Below are 26,710 nucleotides of genomic sequence, written 5' to 3' on the forward strand. Positions count from 1 at the left end.
CAGTCTGGACTACCAAATGCCCCTAGCCTCACGGTTTTTACTAAGTAAATCACTTTACAGAGATTTTTATTAGTTGATACGTTCCCGCGAAAAGTCATCCACCTCTTGTCTGATTCCAGTTATTTATCGAAAGCGAGGCTAGATGGGATGACCATCACATAACTCCGATCTCGAGTGGCCAGCCCTTGAAATCTCATTCATGTATATAATAATTTGTATCCAGTACCTTCAAGCTTCAATAAAATAACGAGCTGGCTCTCGATCATAAAAACGATAATAATTAAATCATTATTGTAATAGCTAACTGAATAATATCATAATGTATTAATTTGATTAAGTTGGTGTACTGATGTATAAGCTATCTGGGTTAGTTAAAACCAACTATCCGAAATATCATATTATTCGCTACAATCTACCAATCTACAAAACATTATAAGGTACATTTAGTTACACAAAGCATAGTCCAAGGGAATTATATCTCTATAGTCATACAACCTATAGTCACAATATGTTGTGGAATCCTAGCTTTTTTGTTAAAGCTGCCAATGATTGGGAAATCACTAATACTGCAAGGCCATGGTTGCTTCACTTTTGACCGAAATATCTCACCATTTCTTTACCATAGAAAATTTACCTTTTGTTATCTTCCCCGTAGAACTATTTTCATTTTTAGAGGAAAATATCAAAAATGGCTCACGAAAAACGTCTTGCCTAATCACCCACGTCGATTTATAGACAACCGACATTTCCAAAGAGGGAGAGGGAGGGGATACTCCTGAATTGTGCCTTGAAAAAAGACTTTTGGAAGGCATTAAAGATTTTTAGGATTCACACTACAGATCAAAATAGTAACTTATAAAAGATAGTATCTTGAACAACAATTTAAAGAGTACTCACTGTTTCATTTGGAAAACTTGCGTGCTCACTTCTAAACGAAACTCGATATCTTGGTTTTCGGTTTTTTTGTAAGAAGTAACTAAATTGCCATCCAACTTCATTTGTAAACCAAGCACGGGGCCCTGTACCAACAGCTTAGTAATCTCGTCTACAAACAACCAGCCACTTGCATATCGAACTCCAAGGTAGACATTTGCTAATCCACTTGACGTGAAAGTATAATTCAAAGAACCGTTGATTTGCACGAATGTAATGGCTCCATTTGGCTCCTCTATCTTTACATAGAACCTCAAAATTCAATTAAAGCAAATAAATATTGATACCAACAAGAAGGTAAATGAGAAAGCCACAACTATCTATCTTTATCTATGACAAATATTTCTTAAAAAAATTTCTAAATAAAATTCATCATGATTTTCAAAGCATTACAACAACTGGTGCCAGAACTTCTCAAGACGATTTAAGCCTTGGAACAACTAGATAAAATTGTTACGAAATATTCAAGGGACCGTTCAGGAATGTCGTCGCACACCTGGAAGGGGTAGGGGTGGACAAGTCGCTATATCGTCCTTAAAGGTCCGGTTGGTCATCTCACACTATCAAGAGTAAGCACCCATGTCTGACGGTCTAGAAAACTGACCCTTATCTCTGATATTTTATTCCAATTTGATTCCCCTTTTCTTTGAAACCAAATAAAATTTATACCCTTTTTCCTGGAATCAAGAAGTTGAAATAAGGCCAAACAAAGAGAAAATAGAAACTATAATAAGATTTCCATATCATACACCTCTTTTTCTATTTACTCAGAGATATTGAAGACATGGGTGCTTACACTTGACAATTAGAGTGGACCCTCTGGGCTTAAAGGTAAAGGAGTGTAATTCGACCAAGTGACAGTCTGTGACCAAGTCAAGTATGACTTGCAGGGGCATTAAGGCGACCAAATCTTCTACGTAAAGGTGTTTGAATGGAAGCGTCAAATAGCAGCAAAAGCTTCAAATGTATATATGTGAAACATAATGTGTAACAAAATGATCTAGATTAGTCAAAACTACAACTTTTGATGTGATAATTTATCATTCAGAGAATCACTTACTGGTTGCTAGAACTACTTTCGCTCTGGCCACGTGTTGTTGTGAAAGTTATTGGGTAATTCATACCCACCAATGATGGACCATTTATTCTTCCTAAAAAATATTATTCAGTTATTTAAGGTGAGGCTTTATTTCATCATAGAATACCCCATGCCATGTCCTTCAGGCTGGTTTACAGCACTATGACTACATTAAAACTTGGGAGTACAAGCACCGGGAGTCATTGCAAAAGAATGAAAAATAAAATGTGTTGCTCTAGATCATCTTATACAGGCTTTATATATCATTGTAAATATCCTAGGTGAGGTGACACCAAACTCGATCGCTAACGAAGTTCTTTTCCTCGAGGAGAAGGGCTTTAAGAAATAGGCCTTTAAAACTAAGGAACATCGAAAATGAAAATTATTCTTGTTTTGATAAGGTCCTTCAAATACTCATTATTGCAAATTTGATACTACAAAAAAGTTTATCTTTTTTAACTTTGCTTGTTATTAAAGTCCTTTTCAAGGGCTTCAAGAGAAGGGCAAAGGGCTCAGTATTACCTCTCCCATCCTCTTACCAAAACAATTTGCGTTCTGTCGGCTTAGCTAATAATGCATATATGTATTATTTATTCTTTTCTATTCATAAACGTTCCGAGGAAGGATTTCAATTTTGCTTTTCACTCATAATTTTGTCCGCTCTTATTTGGATTAGCTAAGACTGCCACTAGCCAAGGGACACGCCTTTTTTAGCAATTTAAGTCTGGTATTTCCCTCTAAGGCATGGAAGCCATGACACCCCTAATAGGAATTATGAGCTTTAATTAGATGTTCCTCGATCTTGTCCATTTTTAAACATTAGATGTTTGTGCTTTACTTGAACGTAGGGTAAAAGGCTTTTCATGTCCGCACTCTGTCCAGCATCTAAATTTAGGGTTATTTTGCAATGACTGCAGTAGCGCATTAGACGGAAGGAAAATGCATAAGACGGGCGAGAAATTTCGAAATGAAGTAAAACAGAATATAAACTTTTCACATTAATTCATTATCATGTTTCATTAATCACATTACTTAAAGATTTATCTGAACCTCTCCTCAAAAGCATTTTTAAACACCATATTGTGTAGTTTCCGACAAAATCAGAAGCTTTCTGACAACAAAGCGGCTCAGCCTTGCGGGGGGGGGGGGATTTTTTCTCCTCCCAGGATCAACGTCACCTAATGTTTGCAAGTACTCTTGCAAAGTAGGGTAGGTTTAGCATCTTTCACCAATGCACAGTTTTGCGTAAATATACCAAACAATTCGCGAGAATGTGTAACCGGTCTGACGAGGATATTTTTCACGATGGACGGTCTGTTTATATCGGGGCAGAAAGTTTCTCTTGGAGCGGCAGGGGATGGGATATCGTATAAAAGAAGGAAACTAATTGGGGACAAAAAATGTCAGCTTTCATGGAACGTGGGGGAATGGGAAAATACCCTGGTCATTTGATTTTTCATTTGAAGGGGACTCCCAAGCCAGAAAATATTTCACCGGGGAAGGTTTCACTTGGCTTGTAAACAGGGTTGTTAAGAATACTTGTCCCATGGAAGTGAGATAGCGTGGATATGCTGGATAGACCAAGTGGAAAAATCTAGGAAGGATAACTCGAATCAACATTAGATACTGATTCATATAGATATTCATTTTAAATAATAAAAAGAATCTTACCGAGATAGCAGCCGTAGAGTTCTGCCCTAAAGACCCTGTTTCCATGTGCAACAAGAGGATGGATTCGGATCTCCTCGGCATAAAATGGATTTGCAAAGACAAACTTCGTGACACTCCTCATTTCGCCAGTGAATTGCTAGAATGAAAGAAAGTTTTTGCATGATAGTTAAAATTGAAACAATCACTCAGTGCTACCACATTTTCAGATTTTCATTTCTATTCCCTTTCCAAAAAAAATTCTGTACAATTTTTTCTTCCTTTTCTTTCTCGCTACTACTTATGTAAAGAGACGTTACATAAGTAAAAGATTGCAGAGATCAAAGACAGACATTGCTTGGTGCCTTGTCATATAGTGTCCATCGTTGATTCATAGCAAATATATTTTCCTGTCTAGAAACCTGTAAATGGTACATTTCTTTAAGATACTTTTTTCTTAGAAATTGCAAAATTTGATAAGCAGGTCGTTAGAAATAAAAGCTGTCTCATTTTTTCAAACACTGTCAATAAAATTTTCTTCAGATTTTCCTTGAAACATTACTATTTCCATGTTACTTACTTTTATAACCCCACTTTCTTTGTAAAATTCTATTGACGTCACAGAGGGTTGGCTGACGTTTAAGTTGGCAATAGTTGTTTTGTATGAGATCTGAAAACTCTTCAAGTAATATCGAAGCTCGTTTGGACTGCCCTGAATCGCAACCCCATGCACCACAGCTTGCTTAAATAGCTTGATTGACAAGTAGCTCCCAGCCGCGTACTCATGGTACTGGGTCCCAGAACTACCATCATAACTTGCTGGGTCATTGAGTCTTGCAAAATCAGCATTTGGTTGCCCATCAGAGTCCGTCAACGAATGTAGCCTCCCACAGTTTGGACTTGGGTAATAACCAATTCGCAGGGCATGACTTGAACAATCTAAAAGAAATCAGAGGTGTTGGCTAATTAGTTTGCTGTATAGTTAGGCCAGTGCACAGGCCATTGCAAATAAGTTAAATCAGAGAAGTAGAGTGGGCTAAATGTGCTGCCTGAGAACCTAATTAATTGTGAAACAAATGAATAAATACCTCTACGCGAAAGTAAACCTTTCAGCATTTAATTGATATATACAATCTAACGAATAAACAAATGTAAAAATCAAAGGCAAGATTTGAGTAAATTTTCAATGTTGCTGTTCTTTCAGGGGGTCGTGTTTTGACGTTAATGTATTTGGCTAGCAAGTAGGTTTGCTTTCAGTTTTTTTTAAAGCACCTAAGAGTATAAGCCCCTCGTATATTAACAGGCGTGTCGTTTCATATTTTTAGAGCCGCGTATTTAAAGCCCTTTTTGCATGTTTTGTATTTCGTCCAGGGTTGCAAGATTGGCCTTTTCAGGCCACATTTTCCAATTTTGGCCTTTTCAGAGTTAAATTGTCTGGAAAGTTTGTTTTTAGCCTACTATCTAAATTTGGTCTTTTTGCCTTTTTAAGCAACTGAGGTCATTCATTTGTTTGATATAAACTTTAATAGTCTAAGTAACCAACAAATTATGAATTGAAAGAAAAAACCGCATGGTGTAAACTCAAATGTCAAATATCATCAGCTAACCTAACGATTAGCAAAGACATTTTTTGAAGGAGAAAGTTTTTCAACTTCTTGCTCAAGCTCAAGCTTGGAAATTATCTAAAGGGCCTATGCATCGAAATATAAACTTAACTTTGCGCTGTGTATTTTTTGGGGAATTTTTTAATTTGGCCTTTTTATGTGCATTTTAGCCTAAGTGTGTCACCCTTCTGGCCTTCTTTGGAAATTCCATCTGGCAATCCTGATTTCGTCTTGGGATCTGAAGTTCGTGGCAGTTTCTCGTTGCATATCTTGAGTGCGCTGATCTTAGCTCAAATTTATCCCAAAGGCTTTCGTGGCTGAGTTTATTCATAATCTTATGTGTTAAAACCGACCAATCGAACTAATCGGTCAAATCATAATTTATTATAATTATCATAATTAAATATATTACTTGTAGAGGTTATTATCAGATAACAATGAGCTGTGAGATCATTGTGAAGATCTAGAGAACTGAATAGTCATTGTTAATAGAGGCAGAGTACACCCCCCCCCCTGCCTCGAGTTACGAACTCTCTCCTTGAACTTGTATGCCAAATAATGAGAGAAGTGTGCATTTTTATACCATGTGCTGTGCCCTGGACCCGAATGGAGTTTTTGTTGTAGCCTTCACAATAGCCCAAGACTTATTTGCAATTTGCTGACAGTTTATTTGTCCTAATTGACAACCCTAAGCAATATGAATATGGCTTACCTGATACTGGATCATACAATACATTGTCACAGTGAGATGGGGTTACCTATAAAAAGATTGGAAGATAGATAGAGAAAGTTGAATATAAAAGCATGAATTGGCAGTTTGCAAGATCTGCTCTTTTTAATCATATTAAAATTGGCCTTATGCTAGCAAAAAGATACTTAAGGGGCTTGAATGGGAGAGGAATGAGACAAAAAGACTACTTGAAAAACAAACACCTTTCATGGCCCTGTTTACACAAAAAAAATTGGACCGATCGATTTCGTTATTATAATAACCCTCAAGTGGTAACATAAGGATGGAAATTATGTTTTTGGTTGCATCTATTTCTTTGTGCCCGCCTAGTCCTGCTATGACAAATTTCTTCGCCATTGACTCGTGTTGATTCGGGAAAGATAAGTTCTTGCTCATTTGCTCTCAGAAATCACGAGCTTAACCAAGCATCTGATTTAAAATACCTGCTAAGAGGTAGCAACTACTTGAAATTATTATCAAAGCTAGTCCCTCAAATTAACTGGACCCCACTGTCAGGCCTTGTAGGAGTATCCCCCAGGCCTTACTTCTGGAGATAACACTGGGGTATAAAGCAAATCATTCTCAAAAGTTGGAGTCTGTTCGCTTAATCTAACGATAAAATCGTGAACAAATAGAAAACTTCGTCAATCTTGTTTTTTGTGGACGAAGAAGGGGCACAAAATCTGAAAAAGAAAACACCTTGCTCAAAGAACCTCAAATTGTATAGCACATTAGCCTCGTTTCCTATACTTGGAATGCTCTCCAAAGCGGACCCAAATTATTACGGTAGCGAATCGATTCCGAGCGTTCCCGTGTAAATGAAAGGCTGATCCGTACCAGTTTGGGAACGATCCCGTGTAAACGGGGTATACACTTCTGCAAGATCTTATTTGCTTGACAGCGTCAAATTTAATAAAATCGCAAGCGCTTTGGTGTCTGCTGGTAATGCTAGGATGCAATGTAGAGATGCAGAAAAGGTTAAAATAGTATGCCAATAGCCCGAGTGCCAGGAATATTTGACATGAAATATCTATCTTTAGAGTCAAACACCATCAACACAGCGATAAGAAAACATCGACAAAGTCTGAAGGTCAGTAGTCATTGTAACCAAAGAGACATAGCTATGTGCCTGTCCTAGACAGCACTCTCGTTACGTTAATTCCCATCAGAAAATTTCAAAAATATGATTACACCAGCATAAAAAGGCAAAGATTGAAAAGCTTGTCTGTGACAAAGTAGGCCACAAAAGGAGAGCGGCAGAGATAAAAATGGAAAAGTCTTGTTCTCTTAGAGGTACTTAAGGACCATAAAGAGGATAAATTGGTATTAAAACGGGCAATATCAATATTTACAACCAGCCAATTTGTAAGAGCCATAATTTTTATAAAACCAAACATTGTAAATAGTAACAAGGCCATTTACTACCAATTTATTTTCGTCAACTTTTTCTCTATGTTTAGAATCTTTGGTGGTAAAAAAGTCCAGCTTTATGGGGGGCACGTGTCCAATAATATTTTATTATGTTGCCCTCAGCACCAACACTCCCTTTCCTGCCTTCATCTTGTGCAGGCGTCCCTGGGTGGGAAGGACTTTGAGGAGGTCGTGGAGGACTTGCTCAAAGCAACTGAATTTCCTCTTTTACTAACAGGTCATCGCAGCAGGATACTTTTTACGATTGAGAATAGTGAATTTAGTTGAACTCCATAGTTCTTTGAGACTCATTGACTTGTACCATATCTATTGACTTGTACCATATCTATTGACTTGTACCATAACTATTAATTCACGCAGAACCTGTCGCTTGAATCTGGTTTTACAGGAATCGGTGTATTGGGAAAAGAGTTAGGCATTGGGCAATTCTGTTCCGTTCAAATACACAGCATAATATGAAGTTGTTGAGAATGACAACAGTAAAGATGAATTTCATACATAAATATGTGTGCCTGATTTAACAATATACTTTTTGATACTTATGGATTTAACTACATAACAATATCAAAGACAGGAATAAAAGCACAGATTTGTGTAAACTGATTATTAGAGGAAACAGTCTAAATTACTAGGACAAGTGGTATCTTACGAGCTCAACAACAAGATTTTGCATTTTGATATTTTTGGGTCTTATCAACACTTTTTGGCTAATAATTTTGGGTCTGTTTAATTTGTTTTTGATACTTTTGGGTAAACTTTAATTAATTGCGGATGGACCTCACTGTATATAGAAAGCTTGAGTGACTCCCCTTTGGTTTCACGCTTAATGCGATCAACAAGCAACTTTTCACGGGAAGAGTTGGAAGGGAAGTGTTCCGTAAGAAGAAGAGAGATATGTACTATATAAAAATGAAGTAAAGCCCTTCTTCCTTTATTTCTAGCCTTGGTGGTATGAATTATTCAAGCGTGGCAATCTCTTTAAAATGTACAAGCACCCAATGACATCCAATCCTCATAAACTTCTTCGGACTATTTCCACGTGTATCTTTTGGCAAATCATTCTTAGAAAAGCCTTTAATGGTTTTTTCAAGCGTACTATGTCGTATACACAAGGCTATATAGTCACGGTTTTACATATTATATTTTCCATTTTGATGCATGGTGACTCTCCGTAATCGAAGATTTTTATTTGTTCAGGTTCCAATGCAAGTTTCCTCTAAACATCGCCTTGCATAATTGGTTATATTAAATTAAGAAAATGTATGAAATTAAAACTGAATACAAACCTCGGTTAAAAACATTGCCAGCGTATAAAGGAAAAGCGCAAGAGAGCCAAATTCCATACTGTTTTGCAACATTTTTGTTTCCGTATTTCAGCTCCGTGATAGCAAATTTCCGAATTAGAGACCTTAGAACAAAAAAATTGTAGATAAAAAAATTTGACGGTGATACACGAAAAAAGACCTTCTTACTTATTAATATATTACTTATTAAGATATCTGTTGCCTACAATATTACTTTCAAGACTCGACATAATTAGTTTGTTATTCCATTGTAAACTTCATTTCAAAATCACCTCTGCTCTCATTTTACTTCATCCTTGGTCAATGTATTATTCAAGTCATATGAAAGATTGAGCAAGTATCATACAAGCCACGTGAAAGAACCTTCATTACCCTATAACTTTATCAAGGGTTAAACATACAGTCAGTGCTGAATGATTCCCATCCCCTACATTAATGCTTCTTAGTTCTAAATGCTTTTGAAATCTAAATGAAGATCTCTTCCCGAAAGTAGCAGAAAGTTCTTTGCAGAAAGTTCTATCGTGTCATCAACATAGAACATTTTTGTACTGAACCAATCACAAAAATGCTTCAAGTATAAAGTCATTTGTGCTGAAATGATTGCTTCTGAACCAAGTAATTGCTTCTCGACAAAGTAATTGCTCTTCAACAAAGTATTTTCTCCTCAACAATTCTTAGCAAAGCTATTGCTTCTGAATAGAGTTGCCATGAAGGCATCTCAGTTTACTTGATGCCAATGCTGAAGACATTAGAAACCCGATATCTTACCTTGGAGCCGTCTTATTACCTTCAAAATGTTGGCTGCAGTGGTATTAGGCATCGACGTGCCACTTCGAGCATTGCAACTGCGGCAAGGTGGACGCTGGTTGACGAAAAGATTTAAATATACCGAACTCTTTTTGAAACACAGATTTGTTTGAAAGCACTTCACCGTCGGCTACTTTCATGCAACGAAAAGTATTCAACGGGTGTTCATATTTCGGTAAGGAATAGCGGCTTAATGACATGCAATAGCACTGATTTACGAAAAAACAAGAAACTTAAGCTTGAATAGAAATTTGTCAATGATTGATGACGGGACTATTAAGTATAATGTTGTAAAATTGAATGCGTACATGGACTGATTATTTCAATTAAATCAATTAACTTGTACACTATTGTTCAAGCAGGTTCAACTGATTAAAACGGCAAACACTAGTGGGTGAGATTGGATGCCATTAGGTTACTAATGACAGAAAAGATAAGCTTTGCAAAATTCGTTCAGCCATAGTCACGCATGTCCACGACCACATCTACGGATGAGCATCGACCATCCCCCTCAACCGTATCCCCAAAACCTTCTATTCACTATGAAATCTGTAATCTAATTGCAGAGACAGGAATTTGTATTTTACTTTCAAAAAGACGTATCAGATAGTCAGATATAAAGTAGCTTCATTCTGGTAGTTCACGAAAAAGTTTGTTTTTAAAGTCTATTATGTGTAGCAAAAATATCTAGGAACATTCTGTTGAGCTTAAACATCGTTTTTAAAATATAAAGTTCAGAGCAAATAAACACAGCAGTCCCATTATCTTCTAAACAAAGGTAGTTAAAGAACCTACCGATACGACTGGCTACTTTATTAGATGACTATGGAGCTAACTATGAGTACTGAAATTATTCTGAGACACTGAAAACTGTCCTTACTTTCTGTCATTTTTTATCAGCGTCTTGAGAACTAAGAATAAGGCTTAAAAGATTAAACTAGTGGATGTAAAATAAGTGATGTTTGAAATTTATCAAAAACAACTCGTCTAATATCTGTCTTGAAATTTTTAAAAACTTTAATCATTATCTAAAAAGCAATCTATCAATCAACAATAGAGTGTTGTATCCCAGCTTCACTGATAATGTTCTTCTGTATTTTGCAATTCTAAATATTCGATTGTAACTGCGAATGTATCAAAACGTTGGCCACAGTAAAGCCTGAATATGTTTTGCTACACGATTATTGAATTGATCAGGCCAGGTTGACATAGGAATGAATCTTCACATGTTTATAGAGATGGGATACGAAATAAAAGCACCTTGCGGTTGCCCAGCGCAGTGCAATAAAGCCATCTTGTATTTACACGGGATCTGACTCAGATGAAATCTACAGATTAGGCACATGCGCATATGGAAGTATGATACCCCTTCAAAAGAATCAATTAAGAAACTTGGAGCGTTTAGGCCTCTAGTGCTTCTTCGTCAGTTAAAGGATAATTGACTCACTTTTGCTGAAAATAAAACCTTGGCACCCCACTTGAGCACAAAAGCTTGCGGCGGCCTTAGCTGTTCAGACAAGCAAATAATAAGAGCAAAAATCTATAATATTGAAACTATTATCAAAGCATAAAATGATATAACACAAAAATGGCAGTAATACTGCAATTAAACACGGAGTCAACATGAATAAAAACATACCATATAGATGCAAAAGTAGAAACAGTTCTAAAAAGCTTTAACTTTTAAAAGACATTACAGTCAAAAGCTTCAATCTTCACCAAACTTTAGCCAAACATTTTCGCTATTTGCCCTGCAATGCTAGTGAAATTATCAACCGAGGGAAATTTATTGTAGCCCTCAGGTTTCCGTGTGACTTTTGCAAGCAGGTAAGCCGTGACTCGAATAGCAGCACACTCTTTATCTGATTACAGAAGCCTGCTTGGATGAACCTGCTTGATAAAATATCTGACATAATTGGCAATCATATTACTCAACTTGCCGACGACCATTTATGTGATCTACTTCTTTATGGAAGTAAGGCTTACAACGAGAAAGCAAATGAATTTATACTGAAATGCACCGCTGAATACGCCAAGCAAACTAAACGATTTCAATGAATTCTCTTTAGTCGTTCTTTGCTATATCTGGTAGATTGAATCCTGTGGTCCTGAACTAACACGATGCCCTTTACAAAGTTGCATCTTGTATTGTATTGTATTGTGTTGTATTGTGCTGTGTTTTTCTGTATTGTGTATTTTTAGTGTATTTAAAGTGTATTATGCAAAGTTTTGGAATATTTATAATGTTGGGTGTGGAGGCAACTCGATAGCGTTATGTTTTTTGCCTCCATCTCAACAAGGATCAACTTGAGTTTATTTGTATTTGTTTTTATTAAGATAAAAAAAGATGAAATTACAGAAGCCTGATTGGACACATATCTGGCCGACACCCATTCCTTTCAATATCATCTGGGATGTTTTGTCGACATACTCCACCATTTTATGGCACTAGTAGAATGAAAAACTGACAACTTTAATTTGGATAAATTGCCATACATTGCTAGAAAAATACGAACTTAGATTAAATGCAAAAGTGAGGAAGAAGATTGATATGAGTGTTTGCTTAAAGTACTATTTCCAGCCTATACCTGTTGTTAGAATCTATTTTATATCGATATATCCCGATATCAATAAAATATAACTGTCTTGATTCATATTACACGGTGTTAATGCAAGGGGGCCCAAATGGAAGGATAAATAAGATGAAGCTAATCTACAACAACAGAACATTAAGTACGGCCTAATTTCTAACATTGCAAAGTTCCAACTCTCAACAACAACAACGGCTACTTTGCATTGCAATTTGTGAAAATAACATGATAGAACAGATATTAATGTCTTATTGTTTTACATGCTTGTCTTCAGAAATAAAACGGGGCGTTTTATCACTCTGAATAGACCTTTGCCTCTTTGACTTGTGTATCCTTACTAGAAAACGTTGTACAGAACAGATTAACTGAGTCAATTGATTTCCTTTTCGGTTTGGTTGAAGATCTTAATTCCCATAGAAACATAACTCACCACCTGCTTGCAGATCTTACAAGACTTTTCGGATCTTACTGCCTTATTCTCCATTGTGGCACTTCCGATGCAAGTTTTGCTGCAGACACGGCGTTTTGGATCACCAGCATTAACCATTAGTTATGACATTGCTATCACATCTCTGCACCGTGGAAATTTAATAGAAGCCCATCATATCAATCAGACGTTTGATCCTTTCAAAACCAACTTGAATATTTCGTCCACATAACATACCCAACTATTTTCTTGCACTCAAATGATTATAGAAAATAGTGGCAGAGAAAAATGAAAATTGAGAAAAGAAATCCGTGAAAATTGAGAAAAGAGAGGACACAAGGCGCAACTTTACCTATAGAGGGCCTGGATCTTGGGATTCAATGCCAACAAGAAATCTTCAAATCATTAACGCTTAGCGAGCCATTGCAGACCAGTGTAGTCATTATATAGACGAAGAAATCACGAGGTACCCTACCAACAGACAATGTTGAATAATGAAATTCTGCGGCCTATATTCACAATATATAGATGACCTCGTCGAAGTGTCTTGAATAGGAATCAAATAAAACAAATAAAAGTACTTAATGATAAAGTAGAGTATTTTAACTCCCATTTTAACTCAGTCAGTGATTTCACATGAACATAACATGAATCTCCCTGTAATATATTTAGCTCAGGCTATCATAATGTCTAGAATAGAGAAGAAGAGAGCACTAAAGATAAGTTTACTTGGTAAAATGTAATACCGTAGTGCAGGTGGAAGACTGTTGAAGATAAAGGGAAAAACGTTGCCATAACATCCATTGAAAGAAATCAAGGGATGAGCAGTTATAGTTGTACAAAGTTTCCCATCCCATATTTGAATAAACCTGAATTATCAATATCCCAAAACATCACAAATATATGATTTATATGATTATTTTTACTTTTGCTTGATGAAGTCCCGTATGCCGGAGCGAAATATTAGCCATCACTGATTGTGTGTTTGTTGTTGTTTATTCTCTTCGCGTTGCGGTGTTCCCTAAATACTACTATATGATTAATACCGCAAAAGTTTCTCGCTATTTCAGACCTCTCTAATACATAGGTAGTTTGTAACTGGCTAGCCTGGGGGTACAGAATAAGACTAAAACAATCGTATAATAGAAAGGCAAACTAAGAAAGAAAGAACAACCTATACATATATATATAGATAGACTGAAATAATCAGGCTATTGTGACACAACTCTTGAGTTTCCTGTGTAAACAATCATCAGGTATACATACAGGCTAATTAACTAGCTAACAAACTAACTAGCTAACTAACAAACTAACTAGCTAACTAACTAACTAACTAGCTAACTAACTGTTCTTTCTTCCTGAAACTACGTACCAGATGTCTTTTTCGTACACAACTAATGTGGACGCCATATATAAGGCTAAAGAACACTAAGGTTCTTGACACATCCATGTACGAGATTGATTAATTTTAAGATTGTCTAAAGTGTGACGTAAAAATCTATACTTGGAAGTTTGAATTTTGACCACATGCCCTAAAAGAACGCTATGAATGCTTCTAATTTGCAAAATCAGTTAAATATGTCAAAAGTCGGGTGATATTTGATGTTTGCTAACGGGTTACAGTCATTTTGGCTCATTTCATAAAGTTATGAATAGTGACAAACTTAGAAAGGGTTGATGGAAAAAGGACCTGTGTTGTGTACACGTGACCATATCTCAGCTAATTAGTAACCCTCTTACGGTTTTTGCACATTTAGCGGGATTCACCACTCTTTGTCGGGTAATGGGATTCAGAATAAGAAATTAGAGGTTTATGCAACGTCATCACAGTGTCAGAACTTTATAATCTAAAGTGTAGGCTTTGCTACTGCAGAATCAAACAGAGTAGCGAAAAAAGTTCTCGAACCACTTACACCAGATCAATATACCCAAATGGGTAGGGAGAAGAGCTCATGCTACAAACAAAGACCAATTGCAACAGGATAAACAAAATTGCATGGTTAACAATCTAGCTACTCTAAGATGTACACCTGTAGGCAGCAAATGAGTATGACTTAGGACGTGTCTTCAATGTGATCAAAATGACGTATTGGCCACTTTGCGTCCTTTAGCAGCCATATGAACTTAGATTCAAAAATAAATTAAAGGGGTTAACGCGTATCAAGAAAGACCGGATGCCAGGGAAGAGGGTAAATAGTGATTTACACCCAAACAAGCTTGTGCGTCTGACAATGCCAGCCTAGCATACCTGTTAGGGAATGAATATGGCATGGAAACGACGGCATTGACAGCCTTTGTTGTAGAAAATATATGTTTGCAATCTCACTGCTGGAAATCACTGCTGGTATCATCCCCGATAATGGCATCTTTTGGATTATTGCGGCACAGCAGAGTAAAAGACACTAGCCGAAAAAGGAAAGCAAGAAAGCTGTAACTACACTTAATTTTTTCCCAGAAATCTCTTAATCCAACCCAGAAAAGGACCTTATTTTCAACGGTGAACCGCTTATAATTACTTTTGTACGGCTTACATTAAAAGTAGATTTGAAAATGAGGTCATCTTATTGATGAGAGCAGCCTATAATAAACGAGGGCAGCTTTAAACGAGGGCAACTTATAAACGAGGGCAGCTTATAAACGAGGGCAGTCTTTTAACGAGAGCACCCTATAAAAGAGAGCAGCCTATAAACGAGAGCAGCCTTTAAACGAGAGCAGCCTAAAAATGAGAGCAGCCTATAAACGAGGGCAGCCTATAAACGAGGGCAGCTTATAAACGAGGGCAGCTTTTAAACGAGGACAGCTTATAAACGAAGGCAGCTTTAAACGAGAGCAGCCTATAAATGAGGGCAGCTTATAAACTAGGGCAGCTTTTAAACGAGGGCAGCTTATAAACTAGGGCAGCTTTTAAACGAGGGCAGCTTAAAAACGAGGGCAGCGTATTGACGATATAAGAGGACGGCTGACATTAAAAGATATACGAGAAATGAATATGTCATACACCATGCCTTAACTTAGACCATTACTAAGACCTACCCTGCCTTAACTTCTTACTTAAATAAAATTTTGGTGGCTATCACAAAAACTGTTATTAAAATTTACTCAAAAAACGACATTTACAGACATTATCACTTGCTTTTAGTGGAAATTACATTGAAGGTTAACTTAAAAAGAATAAGTTTATCTTCAGTTTGCTCACAGAATGCCACCCTTCTCTGAGTACTTTGGTGGCAGCGGTGGGGCCTGGTCCACTTCAACAAGAAGCGGTGAAAGGTAGGGATCACCAATATTTTTGTCGAATGCCCCATCAAACTTGTGCATCTGAAACAATGAAGAAGGTCGACAATCGTAAAATGAGTCACACAAACAAACTGCAACAATAGATAAGATACTTTGGGTGTTAATAAACAATAAAAATCTAAAACAAACGTTATATCCATTTCAACTTTACCTGCCTAAATTTATGTTTCATTTATATCATATGTATAAACACACACATGACAATATCATGACAACTATCATGACTAGAAATCGGAGAAGAGTTACTGTTTGTTGTTAAAAGTAGAGAGGTTCCTGTTGATTCTAAGTTGTTTACACAGAGAAGGAAATATAACATAAACTGATACTCAAATGGATACAATATTTACATTGCAACGTAATTTCTTCAAAAGGGAAGCATCATGTGCCCTTTTACTTATCTGTGGTGTATGATTGAATGTTTGACAAAAATTTACTACAAAAAATTTAGCTTAGATGATTTGCCCATCGTTGGGTACCAATCATTATTCGCTTTTGTCTCTTTCTGATTTGGCAAAATTTAATCAGATGTCGATTCGTATATTTGTTTAGCTTACTCTGTTACTCATGTGAGTATGTAGAATGAAACTAAATAATTCCACTTCGATTGTTTTGGTACGCCGTGTGAAAAACTTAAGCCGTGCATGTGTCGCCAAGAAGCAACTTCACGGAGTTTTTACTAAACTCAACACGAAAATTTGCAGTTTCAAGAAACTTACAATCTTTGATCAAATTGCTGGAAAACCTACGCGAAATCTTCTCAGTTTTTTGAAAGTTGTTACCCCTTCCCTCACAAAAGTGTTGATAAATATTATTTTTGGATGATAAGAACTTTTAATAAAAGGGTCAGCATGTAGAGTAAAGGTGTTATTTTCACCGACTGACCATTGGTCACAAGAAATTCACAGTTAAAAATTCTAAACAGGAAACTTTTTAACCACTGAGAAATAAATTTACTGTTTTGTACACTGTGCTAGAGGTTGGACAGTTTTGTAGAAAATAAAATGCTCACAGGGAATTATATTACAAAAGATAAAAAATAAATAAGGAACAGTGATATTGTGCTAGGGGAGCTCAAGGGGAGCTCAAGGGGAGCTCAAGGGGAGCTCAAGGGGAGCTCAAGGGGAGCTCAAGGGGAGCTCAAGGGGATCAGCTTCCCTTGCAAAAAGTAACAATCTACTACTTACTGATATGAGTATTTGAGATATTTTTCGAAAGCAGGCTGTACCAAAAATTCTATATATATATACAGAAAGAACCTTTTTTCTTTCCAAAATCTCTTATTCCAGTATGAATCAATGTTATGGTGTTGTTTGATGCTTTTATTTCGGTAAGAAAATATAGACCAAAATAAATCATAAAATTATTCTGCTATTTCAATTTTCTTAAAGATGAAGTAAGAAAAAACGCCCCTTTTTTAAAGCCCCCTCGAAACAAAATTGACTAATGTCCCGAGAGTTTAATCGCAGTAATACGGAATCTACGGTTTGATGATCTTGCAATTTCGACCTTTTTTACTAGTTTACTAGTTTTTACAAACCTAATTCTACTAACAATTAAAATTCAGTTCAGCTGCTGGAAAATGAATATCAAAACAAATTCTAGGTTGAAACTTTTAAAGAATAAATACACATTAGTTTCTTACCTTCTCGTTATCTGCTTCACAACAAATCGAAATAAAAAGATACACCATTGCAGTTGCAGAAATGATCAACGCACCAGCTAAAAACCATTTTGGCAAACCAGCTTTATAAGAAACACACCCAAGCCACGTTGTATCGTCCACATCTGCTTTTTGGAGTTCAAGCTTCTGATCTGGTAAAAGCAACGTGTTCAAATCAAGAGTTGGGAGAAACCTTGCGTCAAATTTAACGATAAATGGTCTGAACCGCTTTCAATTTATAATTAATAGTAGTATAGCATTCTGTAGTGTAGCATATGTAGTGTGACGTTTGGTAATGTTAGGTGATGTCAAATGGTTGGTTGTAGAGTGAGATGTAGTGTAGGGCGGTGTTGCATAGTGCTGTGCTGCGCTGTTTTTAGTTGTGTTGTGTTGTGTTGTGTTGTGTTGTGTTGTGTTGTGTCGTGTTGTGTTGTGTTGTGTTGTGTTTGGTTGTGTTTGGTTGTGTTTGGTTGTGTTGTGTTGTGCTTGGTTGTGTTGTGAAGTGTTATGTTATGTTGTATTGTGTTGTGTTGTGCTTGGTTGTGTTGTGTTATGTTATGCTGTATTGTGTTGTGTTGTTTTGTGCTGTGTTGTGTTTGGTTGTGTTGTGAAGTGTTACATTATGTTGTATTGTGTTGTGTTGTGCTTGGTTGTGTTGTGTTATGTTATGCTGTATTGTGTTCTGTTGTATTTTATTGTGTTCTGTTGTGTTTTATTGTGTTGTGTTTGGTTCTGTTGTGTTGCGTTGTGTTGTGCTTGGTTGTGTTGTGAAGTGTTATGTTATGTTGTATTGTGTTGTGTTGTGCTTGGTTGTGTTGTGTTATGTTATGCTGTATTGTGTTGTGTTGTTTTGTGCTGTGTTGTGTTTGGTTGTGTTGTGAAGTGTTACATTATGTTGTATTGTGTTGTGTTGTGCTTGGTTGTGTTGTGTTATGTTATGCTCTATTGTGTTGTGTTGTATTTTATTGTGTTCTGTTGTGTTTTATTGTGTTGTGTTTGGTTCTGTTGTGTTGCGTTGTGTTGTGCTTGGTTGTGTTGTGTTGTGCTTGGTTGTGTTGTGTTGTGCTATGTTATGTTGTATTGTTTTGTGTTGTGCTGTGTTTTATTGTGTTGTGTTTTGTTGTATATAATGTTGTGTTATATTACGTTATGTTGTGTTGTGTTGCATATTGTGTTGTGTGGTGTTATGCTCTGTTGTGGTGTGTTTGGAAACGCAGTGAAGTTTAAAGTGGGGCTGTTTAGCGTAGGGTAGTGTAGTGTTGTGTTGGGTGTTACAGTCTTGTGTGTTGCTGTATATTGTAGTATCTTCAGTAGGATAGTTTGGTGTAGTCTAATCAAATCTGAAGTTTAGCGTGATGTAATGCAGTGTAGTCAAATCCAGCATAGTAAGGCGCCATGTCATGTTGTATCTACCCGTGATGTGCAGCAACGTCCACATTAGAGTTTAAAAGGGGAATAGCGAGAAGAAAGAGTTCTCAAAGTTAGAAGACAAAGAAGAGGAGAAAAAACACAAAGTTACAAACCATTTAGGTCATATTTGTTGGTATAGGAGACATCAGTCAGTGATTCCACATGAATATAACTTGGATCTCCCTAAAATATATTTAGCTCAGGCTATCATAATATGTCTAGAAAAGAGTAGAAGAGCTCCAAAGACAAGAATTTGTGGTAAAAATTGTAACTAGATTTAGTCTATATTTGTGCTTTTGAAATCTTAAAAATAGCAGTTTTTAGACAAAAGATATTAAAGCTATATTTTGCGACAATATCGAAGCAACAATAAACTATTAATCTGCCTTGTTTAGGGTCAATTTTTTCTTTTCTTTAGAACAATTGAGCATGGTAAAAGAAAGAAAATAAATCGAGGCTGTCAGTAAAATGAATCAAACAAAATTAGGTAAGAAAAAGCTCACCTTAACTTCAATAGTGACAGATTGCACATAAGAATCACGAGAAGAGATGTTACTCCTCTGTCCAATAAAAGAAACTGCAACATTGAATAATCCTGAACAATAGCGCCTTACGACCAAGACTGGCCTTAAAATGAAATAATGTCCACCATCAAGTCCTGCTTTTGCTCTCTCTTCCTGCAAAGTAGATTGCAAAAATAATGATGCTATTATGACCATTACAGAAACCTGAATAAATCAACAATGTATTGCATACAATGATGGGTACGACCAACACTGCAGCTGCATCACTAAAACCACAGCAGAAGTTTTTGAAAGAAGAAAATATTGTGGTGTGTGTCAGGGGCGGCTGGGAGTAGAAAAATATTGGTATTAGCCTCCGAAATTAAGACATAAGAAGTTCCCCTCCCTAGATCCTGAAACTATTTAACAGGGGTGGAGCTTATATGTTCTTATTTAAGAAGGTGGGCAAAATGACCTTTTCGATATGATGGTTTAAAATAGCTTTTGGCAATACCATATCTTACCAAATTATTTGAAGGCACTGGCCCCCGTTGTCTCCCCCCAGACACTGATGAACCTGTGGTAATGTAGTTCATCCTACTAGTTTTGGGTGAAGGATCGGTCCTACGAAATACAAATGAATTATGGCTGCGGCAAATTACTCGAGCGAAATCGTGTTTTGATACAGCGGTTTGCTGCCCAGTAATGGAGCCCCAAGGTATTAGCCCATTAATTCTAATACCATGAGGCTTTTGGCCCGCGAATGAGATTCTATTACGATAAAGCGAGCGATTTACTTTAGAGAAATGCAGCAAAAAAACGTAAGATGTATCATTTGATTTGAGAAACCGAGAGAAATAATGTGAGAATGTTGCCTGTGACTCTACAATCATATAGAATCAAAGTTTTAAAAAACATACAGTTCATACAAAACAACTTTTACAACTGCCTTTAGCTTAAACAAATTATTTCATGACTGTTGCTCTTTATATTCAGTGTCTAAATTTTGTCAATCAAATTATCCATCCAAAGGCATTGCTAGCAAAGTACAGCTACATTTTGTAAATTCATAAAGTTAATTTCCAGAAATATTTTTTCTATAAGCTGAGGCCTTAGAATAGAGCTGGGGCTCTTTCCACCGTCCCTTCCACTGACAGTGGCCCTCGTAGTATTAGAAATGAAAAACTAATACCTTACTGCTGTTCACCCATTCTTCTACCATGGCTCAACAAGAGAAATTCACGTCATGCAGACCACAACACACAAAAGAAATTTCGGGGCAGTGTATTAGTTTTTGGAGGCTAATACCATGGCCAGGGCTGCTGATTACGGCATTGATTACACTTTTCAATGATTTCAATGAGGATTAGGAAAGCTTTCATTCAACGAACAGAAAAGCAAATATAGCTTGGCTATATGAATAGAGCTGGTCGCATCGATAAAATTGTTGTGAAAAAGTGGCAGCGTACAAAAGGCAAAATAAATTTCCTGCAATCTCAGAGACCCAAAGTCGCCTTCCTTTGAAAATAAAATGGTATTAGACTAATACCTTTAATACCACCCCACGCCGCCCCTGGTGTGTGTGAAAATTTCTTGGAATTTGGCAATTATATGTGGTCATTTTATGGAAATCTGAAGGAGCTACATAGCAAAGCCTTTAAGAAAAAGGTTTAAGAAGCATATGATATAGTAAAGTAACGGAGGGACAAGTCCCCATATTCTACATACCAACAATACTAACTACATTTAAATTGGTCGAAAGCCTGAACATAAAACCATTACTTCAGCATTCAACAAACATGCAAATGACTTCATGGTAAATGGAGCTTTGTAATTCCAATCAAGACTTTTATTTTTAGACAGCTTTCAGTTGCTTTTAAGTTGTACTTGAAAATTAATACTCAAAATACAAGAATTGAGGGCTATGGTACAAAGTGTTAATTACTTAACTGAATCCAGCAACAATTTCTTCAAAGCTCAAACATTTTCATAAACAAGGTCTGCCCCTCCCGTTGCCCTTTCCATCATGCAATAATATCTAACACATTGTGATAGGTATGAGTGTATACAGGATAGGAATTGGGAAAAACATTACCTTTAGCATTGTCTCCATGGTTGGAAAAACAGGTTCAGCTGATCGACAGCCAATAACGCAAGCATTCAATGAATCTATGTCCCTTCCATATGCAGTTTTGCAGTCTGTGAACAAAATTATGAACAATTATTCTAAGTAAGATAAAATTAAGGAAAACATTGTAAGCATTTGTATAGCTCGATTCAAGAATCTGATTACCCAATAAATGTTAAGAAATGTAAAACAGGGAGAACTGCAAACTGTGTAAGTGTGTAAATATTTCATTTAGACATTGGCTTTTCAAAGTAGCTTATTATGCCAAATTGTTCTGAGTTGGCTGAGCTGTAGCAAATGATTAATTGAAAACCGGAGCCTTTTGGACCTGAGCACAGGCAGGTCTTCCAGGACAACAAGATTGAAGGACCACCAGAAAAACCTGATCTTAACATTGTTCAGAAAAGTCAGATAGAGAGAAATTTCCTGTATTCACAGTTACACTTAAATTTTCGCTAAAATAAAGGCGTTATCTCCCATCAGTCAACCATTCACTTTTAACATATATTGTTTAGGCAAACCGATGAAATTTAAAAAGCCAGCACAATGCAATGGAACATGGTGGCCTTACTGATTGATTCTCAAAGCAGATGAGATTGAATGACAGTGAAAATTGAAATGTGGCTAAAACCTTAGTTGTTTATCTTTCTTACACCTTCTAGGTAGGGGTAAGATGTGACATGGCCAACAAGCCTTACAATTTACTTTTTTTAATTGAAAACTCATTCAAGCCCACATAAAAGTCTTCTAAACCAAACTGTCTCAAAATACTGATTTACAGCCAAATCAGCAGTAAAAGTCTATTAAACCATTCTGTGACTTTCAGTAATGGGTGAAAAATTACTAGCATGACAAATTAACAGAGCCAAAATGCCAGGAGTCCCTTAAAGACCTTTAATGCTCTGATTTTAAAGCTGTGAAAAAACTAAAAAATGAAAACATTGAAACTTTCTTAACTTTTAGAATATGAAAAATTATCCAATTACATATAACTTGAATCTTAAAACAAAGAACTCGACTTTTCATATGAAAAAGAATGAGCTGTGACCTCAAACATGGCAAACATAACATTCAGTTACATGATGATTATGATTTTTATGATTTTAAAATATAAATGATTCTATCAAAATCTACTACCATGTCATTTAGACATGCTGACTTTGTTATTCTATATTTTTTAAATAAATTTCGATACCTTTTTCACAGATACTTCCAGGGGCAACAATCTTCTTCCAATTTCTTGAGACCTGCTCAATTCTTTCTAGTCTGCATCCTCTTAAGCATGCAAAGAGCGACTCTTTCTAAAATGAAATCCAAAAAATGATAAACAAACAAATATTGATCAATTGTGTTACCTCAAAATTAAGCATTGAGGAGAATATTATATTTTCAAACTAATGAAAAAACAGCTTCACACCATAACTATACTTTGAAATTATAAATTGGTGCCATGAAAATTAATTGGTATGGTACTGGTTCAAGAAGTTGTTTTTAAAACCAAATAAAGCCTCTTCTTGATTTCTCATTTTAACTATAAACTAAATATTTCAACATCTAAGCTATGATTGGAGTTTAAATTTTTCATGTTAAAGGTTGCCTCCCTAGACAACCATTTATAAAAGTTGACACTGATTAATAAAAAGGAGAAAGAAAAGAGCATATTTAATATGCTTCATTACAAACCGTAAGCTAAAAATATTTTTATAAATATATGTCAGAATAATTACAGTATATATGGGAGGAAGGGCAAGTTAGTGACACAGTGACATAATTTCCATAACAGAATGCTATACAAAGAAATTTCATTTTTCTGCTTTCAATCTCTGATAGCTAACAACCGATATTTAGTCGACATCATGAGCAGGGCAGCTTTGCAAATTATTAACAGCCTTACTAAAAGCAAGATTAGGGACAGTTTTGAAATAAGCTACAATAAAATATTAATTCAACAACTGTACCCTCCTACTTATAATGGAACATTATTATAGTCCAAATTCAAATTACAATTTCAAGAAATGTTCAACTTAAAAAGTGATGTCAGACACCTCTGACATAATTCACACAAGTCTTGTCAAACTAGCACTGATGTCAGCAAAACAATGTGGCTTGATGGACATGTGCCACAGAGCAAATTCCAGAATTTGAGACACAGAACAAATGTTCACTTGTTCACTCAAATGATAAAGTGGTCACAAAGGAGTTGCCATGTTCCTGAAATGGGGTAACAATGACATTTTCGTCTATACTACTTAATCCCAATCAATAAGCAATCTGTAACAAAGATTTGATGCAAATTGTCTGCGAAATATCCGATCATCAGGCATCCATCATTCTAAAGAGTTGCAGTTTATATGTGAAAGCCTTTGCCGAAGGCCCATGCTGGAAAGCTCGCTTTCTGTAGGCTTTTGGCTTTATGCCAGTGATTTCTGTACCCAGTTCCTACCACCAGCTTGGTTAAAAATAAGTGGAGCACAACGCAATGCTAAACAACCTTCCCCAAATAGGCTTATGCAATATGGCAGATTTATACGACAAGGATGTCCCGTTTTTCCACAAATCATTCAATGTAGATCGTTTTTGTATGAAAACATAAAAATTTGGAAAACGACAGGTTGTGACCTCAGGGGGTAAACTATGCCTAATTTTGGGTGGGGACATGCCATTTTGGTTAAAATTTTGGACCCATAATTCTGCAAATGTCTGAAAAAATGTGACCCATAATTCCACAAACATGATGGAAACTATTACCCATAAATTTTTAAAGCACATAAAAAACATCAACCAAATTTTGCATGTCCTATGCCCCAAAATCTCAATATTACACATATATATATCATACATTTATTTCTTACTGGACATTCATTTTGTTAATGCTAAATCTCCCTCCTAATTATTTTGCAATATTTCCCCAAAATGGTACCCACAATTCTGCATGTTTCTCCCATAGTTTCGCAAAAATTCCAAAAACTGATACTGATAATTCCACACTTTTCAGAAAAAGATACCCCTAAATAATGGCACATTTCCGTACCTTCAAACATGTTAAGGTACCCCCCCCCCCCCTCCAAGGTTGTGACAAAGGCATGAAATTTTCAAGGGTTACATTTGGAAGCAGAACAATAGCGCTCTGGATTCAAAGAGAGTCAAATCTGCAATAGAATAGTTCTGTTTCAAGCATTTGCACTTAAATGTTTCGTGCCATTTTCCAATTGTGCCATTTTCAAAAGTGTTTTTGTGTCCCTTTTGATTAGACATCATTAAAAGTTGGGGCCAAAATATTATTCATTTCTAAAAGGTTTCATGAAGACTTCCATCATAGTTTAGTGGCAAGAGGGATTGCCGGAAACTGTATTTAAAATATTTTCGGCATCAAATCTAGTAGAGATACCTGGATATATTCATAAGCTTTCTTTTATCGTTATTCCATCAGAGATATTTATTGTTAAAGTAGTGTGAAAGCCGTGGCTGTCGGAACGAAGCTCATATTTGGGAGGGGGGAGGGGCTGCACATTGCTTTTCATCTCATTCAGCACTGTTATAAAGGAAACATACTACAGTTTGACAATTATTGGGGGGCTCCAGAAATTTTACTGTTGTCCCAATTTCACTAGCTGTGACATTTTCTACCAGTGTCTTTTTGCTGACTGAGTTGTATTGTTCTTGGCTATTCTGGTTGTTTCTCTTGGGAACAACTGCTGTTTGGTGATCACTTGGCTTCACAGCCCAAACTCCATTTCTCTGCATGGCCTACAAATTAGGCAATGGCTCTTCCATGCATTGTGGCTTCACATTAGATGTATTCTGCCTTTTTCAGTGTAAATTGGCTTGATACAATGGCATATCGCAGTTTGTGGCTAATTTTTACATGGTTTTGCAGCTTTTTCACCCCATATAATAAGTCCTTTTTGCAACCAATGGCCCAAAGGACCTGTGATTAAAAATGCCAACTGTTTTCTTGAAGAAGCAGTTTTTATTGAAAGTGGCTTTTGCAAACCAAAAAAGTGAACACCATGCTGCACCCACACCTTCTTTATGACTGGTTTGATTCCAAACAGCTATATTTTTGAAACAGTGTGTCTTTATAGATGATTTTAAAAATGGTACACTTTGATTTTTATGTGTTGCAAAATTGTTGCGGTTGAAATCTTAAAAATTGGTGAAAATTTAACGGTTTGATTCTTACAAAACATGGCGTTTGTGATTAAAAGAAACTTTGTATAAAGCCTAATTTTTTGAATGATCAAATTTGTTGGCAAGTTTACAGTTGAAAACTTAAAGGTCTTTCATAGTCATTCGTACCTCTGAAAGACAGATGAATACAAAATTACAAAATGTGTTGAAACGAATGTGAAATGTGAATGAACTCATTTTTGCTTTATCGGCATAAAATCGAAACAATCATAGCCATATTAAAACGTAAGTTTATCAGCAAAAATTTAAATGATCAGCAAAATAATTATCAGCTTTTAATTCTTCCACAGAGCCATCATTTGTATTTTCCACCCGTTCCGCATATAAAAATAACGCGGCTTGGACTTGAACTAGGCCAGTACTTTTTCCGGTTCTGAAGAATTAAAAGTTTCTAATTTGTTCAATTTCCAATAAAGGAAACTTTTTCCTAAATATGTTCTTACAAAAATCAACAACTGGGTTGTTATTGAATAGAACAACTGAGCGCAAAATGAAAACTAAAAACCACAACAAGGCAACACAAAATATCACGCTAAACGACAACTCACTTTCGGGTATGTATGAAGTGGAAAGCTGCTTTTACATTTGTTTTCACATACGATCGCACCTCCACTTGCAAAACCAATTGCTGTTGCTACCAGGAATAATGGCAACATTTTGAAAAGAAGGTTGACGTCTGTTTTGTTGAGAACAGATCTGTAGATTCTGCTTTCTCTATCAAACACCAAGCACCTTTTCGACTTCTACGCTTCTGCTAGTACCCAGATCTCTTGATGTAAACAAAAACTTCAAAGCACGTTCAAAATATAAGGAAAATATTTTCCGTGATAAATACGGAAAATAAACATTGATGAATTTATGGAATTATTTAGAATATCTTTCATTTTCCTGTTTTTTGTTTGAAAAATTCAAATTCCTTTGAATGTTTCAATTTAAATTACCATAAATCCTCGAATTGGCCCCACCTCG

At 36.1% G+C, this 26,710-nt stretch overlaps 2 protein-coding genes across 2 annotated transcripts in view; both read right to left on the reverse strand.

Annotated features, from left to right (window-relative positions):
* The window catches only part of LOC135694617 (uncharacterized), a 45,842-nt gene extending 35,784 nt beyond the window's left edge, over positions 1-10,058 (reverse strand). The window contains exons 1-7 of the mRNA XM_065213436.2: positions 9,496-10,058; positions 8,710-8,831; positions 5,975-6,020; positions 4,239-4,597; positions 3,683-3,818; positions 1,994-2,084; positions 898-1,185 (exon numbers count right to left, since the gene is read on the reverse strand). Of these exons, the coding sequence (XP_065069508.2) occupies positions 898-1,185; positions 1,994-2,084; positions 3,683-3,818; positions 4,239-4,597; positions 5,975-6,020; positions 8,710-8,781 (992 nt within the window). The 5' untranslated portion in view covers positions 8,782-8,831; positions 9,496-10,058. The remainder of the gene's footprint in view (positions 1-897; positions 1,186-1,993; positions 2,085-3,682; positions 3,819-4,238; positions 4,598-5,974; positions 6,021-8,709; positions 8,832-9,495) is intronic.
* A 4,466-nt stretch (positions 10,059-14,524) lies between these two features.
* LOC135694332 (transmembrane protein 59) lies at positions 14,525-26,502 on the reverse strand. Its single transcript, XM_065213019.2, has 7 exons — positions 26,290-26,502; positions 22,746-22,851; positions 21,518-21,621; positions 19,423-19,596; positions 19,033-19,102; positions 17,492-17,661; positions 14,525-15,870 (listed from the first exon to the last, which is right to left on the reverse strand). Exons 1-7 carry the CDS (start codon positions 26,395-26,397, stop codon positions 15,745-15,747), a joined length of 858 nt encoding a protein of 285 aa, XP_065069091.1. The 5' UTR covers positions 26,398-26,502; the 3' UTR covers positions 14,525-15,744.
* Positions 26,503-26,710: the final 208 nt, after the last annotated feature.

This window comes from Rhopilema esculentum, chromosome 8, assembly GCF_057945365.1.
Source record: "Rhopilema esculentum isolate cy_ngs chromosome 8, ASM5794536v1, whole genome shotgun sequence".
Taxonomy (NCBI): domain Eukaryota; kingdom Metazoa; phylum Cnidaria; class Scyphozoa; order Rhizostomeae; family Rhizostomatidae; genus Rhopilema; species Rhopilema esculentum.